Below are 6,518 nucleotides of genomic sequence, written 5' to 3' on the forward strand. Positions count from 1 at the left end.
GGCAGCACTCGGGGCTCTGAGATACTGAAACAAGAATTATTCCAGGACAGCTCATCCCTAAAGCTCTACCAAAGCGGTTTGTTTTTTATCTGTAGATTTTACTGCAGGTTGTCTATAAGTAACCAATGCTTTTTCGATACAATGCATGAACATTACACATATAATGCATGAATGCAACAAAAATCCTGCACCCTGTGCACGATAAACATGAAAACACAGCCAACCATACATGATCCAGTGTGATAGACGTGTTCTATCATGTATCCCATCTATTAAATAGGTGTCATTCATACAGGAAAAATCTGTAGATATTTGACATTATTTACTACGCAGATCACAAATAATGTCCTTAAAATTCTTACCCCGGCAGAAATAAATTGCTGTGTTTGCAGAGATACAAATATTATCAAATGTCACTTTTGTTTGATTTTACATTGAAACAATGTTACACATCCATCCACTGCACAGGCATTAGCAAAAACAATCTCTTTTTGATACAAATGTCATTAGATATTTACTCTTTAACTTCATATCATGCATCAACTACATATAAAAATATAAAAATATGCAAAATATATTTTAGGTTAAGACTTGTTCCCTCTGTACAGTACTGGGATTTGCATCACTGTGCATTGATTTATGCATATGTGTTTGCATGCATATATATACCCACACACACTGTTGTCATGGTTTATAAATACTATTACCAATAATAATAATAATAACGGATTTAGAGGTGCACATTGGTCATTGCAGGGACCACCTATGTTATCAGTACAGAAGTGCCGTCATAACACAAGGGGAAGCCGGCAGTCCCTGTGGGGGGGGGGGGATCATGGAAAGGGGTAAGCAACTCTCATTGGAGAAATCACATAAAAGGAAATTAACTAATCAATAGAAGGCATCAAATAATTTATATATTATGTTAGCTGAATCCACTAGTTGGGGGGGTTTGCAAAATATTGATTTTAGAGTAACCCTAAAACACTGGCTAAATCATATCATCATAATGCATTTTGGAGGAGTTGTCCTTTTATTGGGAAATCACAAAAACTATGCATAATTTTAGGAGGAACCCTCTGATCACAGGGACAATCTGCACATAATTTTAGGGATTCACAGGGACAAGGATAATTCATCTCCATTTCATAGGGGAACCCCACTAATCACAGTAATAATATGCATATATCTTTAGGGGAGACCCACTGATCACAGTGACATTGATGATCTGCATTTCATTTTAGGGCTGACCCTCTAATCAATTTTTGGGTGGAACGATTAATTATAGTGATAGTCTGTATATAATTTTAGAGGGGGGCACTAACCACAGGGACAATCTCCAAATAGTTTTAGGTGATCACAGGGGCATGGATAATCTCTGTGTAATTTTTAGGGGAACCCCGCTAATCACAGTAATATTATGCATATCATAGGGGAGACTCACTGATCACAGTGACAGTGATAATCTGCATATAATTTTAGGGCTGACCCTCTAATCACAGTGATAATCTACATATCATTTTAGGGTGGACCCACTATATACAGTGATAATCTGTATATAATTTTTTTGGGGGGGGGAGTAATTACAGTGATAATCTGCATATAATTTTAGGGTGGACCCACTATTTACAGTAACAACCTGCACATAATTTTAGGGGAGAAACACTGATCAAAAGGGACATAATCTACATGTAATTTTAGGGGAAATCCGCTAATCACAGTATTAATATACATATAGCTTTAGGGGAGACTCACTAATCACAATGTCTATGATAATCTGCATTTAATTTTAGGGGGGAACCACTGATCATAGTGACAGTAATACTCTACATATAATTTTAGGAGGGGCCCACTAATCACAGTGACAGTGATAATCTAAGTACAATTTTAGGGGGAACCCACTGATCACAGTGACAGTGATAATCTACATATATTGTTAGGGGGAACTCACTGATCACAGTGACAGTAATAATCTACATATAATGTTAGGGGGAACTCACTGATAACAGTGACAGTGATAATCTACATATAATTTTAGGGGGAACCCACTGGTGACACTGATAATCGGCATACAATTTTAGGGGGAACACACTGATCATAGTGACAGTAATAATCTACATATAATGTCAGGGGGAACTCACTGATCATAGTGATAATCTACATATAATGTTAGGGGGGACCCACTGATCATAGTGGCAGTAATAATCTACATATAATTTTAGGGGGGACCCACTGATCATAGTGGCAGTAATAATCTGCATTTAATTTTAGGGGGACCCATTGATCATAGTGGCAGTAATAATCTGCATTTAATTTTAGGGGGGACTCACTGATCATAGTGGCAGTAATAATCTACATATAATTTTAGGGGGGACCCACTGATCATAGTGGCAGTAATAATCTGCATTTCATTTTAGGGGGACCCACTGATCATAGTGGCAGTAATAATCTGCATTTAATTTTAGGGGGGACTCACTGATCATAGTGGCAGTAATAATCTACATATAAGTTTAGGGGGGACCCACTAATCACAGTGATAATTTACACATCTGTTTGGGACAGAACCTCTAATCTCAGTAATAATCTGCATTTAATTTTAGGGGGGACCCACCAACGACAGTGGCAGAGATAAACTTTATATCATTTTAGGGAGTTCGCCTGATTACAACATGAATAATCTTTATAACCTTTTAGGCCCACAAATGTCATCAGAGCATACCATCACTTATATATACATTTAGGGGTCTCACCTTCTATGTTTAATTAAATTGGCATCCTTAAACTCTATTAGAAAATCATACATAATACATTTAATAAGGGCTTTTTCTGCCTGTTGTGTAATCATATACATTCAATTCAATTCTAGTGGATCTGATTTATTGGTGTAGCTATTGATTTTGTTGTAAACAAATTTACTTTCATCACAGAACTTTGGGGGTGCCCTAATCAATGTACGTGACGATCTATATAACATTTTAGGGGACTCTGTTATCAGTGAGGCATGACAACATCTCCATGGAATATTTGGGGTACACAATTCACTATTTGGAACCCTATGTATTATAATGAATCCTACAGACCTCCACTCAGTGCGGGAATCACATCATCTACATGGAATATATATATATGGGGTACACAGGTCAGTGTGATAGATACATCCTATACAAAATAAGAGGGGACTCAGCAGAGAAATCACATAATCTATATGGAATATATGGGCTACACAGATCAATGTCAGAAATTGGACATCTTATAAAAAAAAAAAATAATAGGGGAATTATTCTATATGGAATATTTGTGGGACACAAATCAGTGTGATGCATAGTACATCCTATATAAAATAATAGGTGACTTAGTGGGGGAATCACATCATCTACATGGAATATATGGGATACACAGGTCTGTGTGATGCATAGTACATCCTATATAAAATAATAGGGGACTCAGCAGAGAAATCACATCATCTATATGGAATACAGTATTGGGGGTACAGAGATCAATGTTAGAAATTGTACGTCCTATATAAAATAATATGGAACCTGCTGGAGCAATCACATCATCAATATGGAATATTTGGGGTACACAGATTAGGTGACAGCCAGGACACCCACTGTATGGGATCATATAATACAGGGATGTTTCCAGGGAAGGGTCAGTGTGGGGATTACCCAATGTACTTAGAACATATGATGAATACAGATGAGTGAAGGAAATCATACGATATATATCATATTTAGGAGGCTCAGATCAGTCGGGATGACAGCATGGAACTGTCCATGTAGACAGATCAATGAAATCTGATATAGATATATTATTGGGGGGTCAGTGATCAGTATTGGGGGGTCCTGAAAAAGATACATTATTGGGAGGTCAGTGATGAGTGTTAGGGGGGTTCTGATATAGATACATTATTGGGTGATCAGTGGTCAGTGTTAGGGGGTCTTGATAAAGATACATTATTGGGGGGTCCTGATATAGATGTATCATTGGGCGGTCAGTGATCAATGTTGGGGGATTCTGATATAGATGTATTATTGGGGGGGTCGGTGATCAGTGTTGGGGGGTCCTGAATAGATGTATTATTGGGAGATCAGTGGTCAGTGTTGGGGGGTTCTGATATAGATGTATTATTGGGGGGGGGTCCTGAATAGATGTATTATTGGGGGGTCCTGAATTGATGTATTATTGGGGGGTCCTGAATTGATGTATTATTGGGGGGTCCTGAATAGATGTATTATTGGGGGGTCCTGAATAGATGTATTATTGGGGGGTCCTGAATAGATGTATTATTGGGGGGTCCTGAATATTTGTATTATTGGGGGGTCCTGAATAGATGTATTATTGGGGGGGTCCTGAATAGATGTATTATTGTGGGTGACACATGTCGGTGGGAAGGACTCGGTAGGTACTCACCAGTCGGTATGGGGGTCATCGATGATGAGCAGCACTCGGGACCTTCTCCCGGGGCCCCCCACACTTTGCTCCCCAAGGCCAGCCGAGGCCGCCGTCTGTTTCACCACGTTGGAGATGGAGGAGAAGAATCCCCCCGCCGTCTGTCCGGAGGGTCTCCGGTCCGGTCCGGTAGGTGGGGGTGGCTGGGGGGGTTCGGGTCTCTGCAGGTCGGTCATGTAACCATTGGGGAGGTTGGCGATGAAGCTGCTGTCCGACAACCGGCGCCGAAGGAAGTTCATGGCGGAGGATGAGCCGGGGATGAGCGGAGGATGAGCCGGGGATGAGCGGAGGATGAGCCGGGGATGGGAGGATGGAGAGCGGCTGGACGGCTCTGGATGGAGAGATGAACGGAGAGCCGCTTCCTGCTGCCTGCTCCGCTCACTGCTCCTTCCCGGGGGGCGGGGCTGTCAGAGAGAAGGGGAGGAGCTGAGTAATCTGCAGTGATACCTGACCCCCCCTCCACACCCACATCCCAACACCGGGGAGGACCGGGGACCACTGTGTGCATGAGGATCAGAGGACCACTGTGTGCATGAGGATCAGAGGACCACTGTGTGCAGGATGATCAGAGGACCACTGTGTGCAGGATGATCAGAGGACGACTGTGTGCAGGATGATCAGAGGACCACTTTGTGCAGGATGATGAAGGGACCACTGTGTGCATGAGGATCAGAGGACCACTGTGTGCAGGATGATCAGAGGACCACTGTGTGCATGATGATGAAGGGACCACTGTGTGCATGAGGATCAGAGGACCACTGTGTGCAGGATGATCAGAGGACCACTGTGTGCATGAGGATCAGAGGACCACTGTGTGCATGATGATGAAGGGACAACTGTGTGCGGGATGATCAGAGGACCACTGTGTGCATGAGGATCAGAGGACCACTGTTTGCATTATGATAAAGCATGATCAGGGGACCACTGTGTGAAAGATGATCAGGGTTTCTCTGTGTAAAGGATGATCAGGGGATCACTGTGTGAAGGATGATCAGGGTACTATTGTGTGAAGGATGATCAGGGGACCACTGTGTGAAGGATGATCAGGGTTTCTCTGTGTAAAGGATGACCAGGGGATCACTGTGTGAAGGATGATCAGGGTACTATTGTGTGAAGAATAAGAGGAAAACCATGTGAAGAATGATCAGGAGACCACTGTGAAAAGGATGATCAAGTGACCACTGTGTGGAGAATGACCAGGGCTCCTCTGTGTAAAGGATGGTGATGGGACCACTTTGTGAAAGATGATCAGGGTTCCACTGTGTAACAGATGACCAGAGGACCACTGTGTGGGGATGATTAGGGTATCACTGTCTGGAGGATGCTGATCTGTGGCCACTGTGTGAGGGATGTAAACAATGCTAAACAGAATGTCACTACATGAGGATGAGAGGATGGTCAGGAGACCACTGTCTATGGAGGATGACCAGCGGACAGCTGTTTGCAGGACAATCAGGGCACCATTGTGTGAAGGAGCTGATTAAGGGTCATTGTGTAGAGGATGCTAATCAGAGTACTACTGTGTAAAGGATGATTTGGGGACAGCTGTGTGAAGGAGGACCAGGGTACCATTATGTGCAGAATGGTGCTCAGGGTACCACTGTGTAAAGGATGCTTGGGGTACCACTGTGTAGTGAATGCTAAGGGACCCACTGGGTTGAGGATTCTCAGTGTACCACTGTGTGGATAGCACTGTTCAGTATTCCACTGTCTAAAGGATGCTGCTCAAAGTACCACTGTGGGGATGATTCTTAGTGTAGCAGTGCATGGATGATACTGCTCAGGGTCCCACTGTGTGGCGGATTCTGTTTGGGGAATCATTATGTGGCAGGTCCTGCTTAGGTTAGCACTGTGTGAAGGATGATAATCAGGGCACCACTCTGTTGAGGTTGCTCGGGGTACCACTGTGTGGATGGTGCTCAGCGTACCATGGTGCATACAAATAGCAACCACCCCAGCCTTTAACTAGCCTTTGCAGCAAGGAGCACTTAGAAGGGCAACATACATCAAAAACAAACAAAAATTCCCAGCTTACTCACCAGCTTAATCCTTTCTCTGCAGCCTCA

General features: G+C 42.8%; 1 protein-coding gene across 1 annotated transcript in view; it reads right to left on the reverse strand.

The window, feature by feature from the left end:
- SYN2 (synapsin II) overlaps nucleotides 1-4,880 on the reverse strand; it is a 446,027-nt gene extending 441,147 nt beyond the window's left edge. Inside the window, exon 1 of the mRNA XM_073592359.1 lies at nucleotides 4,414-4,880. Within this exon, the coding sequence (XP_073448460.1) occupies nucleotides 4,414-4,691 (278 nt within the window). The 5' untranslated portion in view covers nucleotides 4,692-4,880. The remainder of the gene's footprint in view (nucleotides 1-4,413) is intronic.
- Nucleotides 4,881-6,518: the final 1,638 nt, after the last annotated feature.

The sequence above is a fragment of the Aquarana catesbeiana genome, linkage group LG07, assembly GCF_042186555.1.
Source record: "Aquarana catesbeiana isolate 2022-GZ linkage group LG07, ASM4218655v1, whole genome shotgun sequence".
In the NCBI taxonomy this organism is placed as follows: domain Eukaryota; kingdom Metazoa; phylum Chordata; class Amphibia; order Anura; family Ranidae; genus Aquarana; species Aquarana catesbeiana.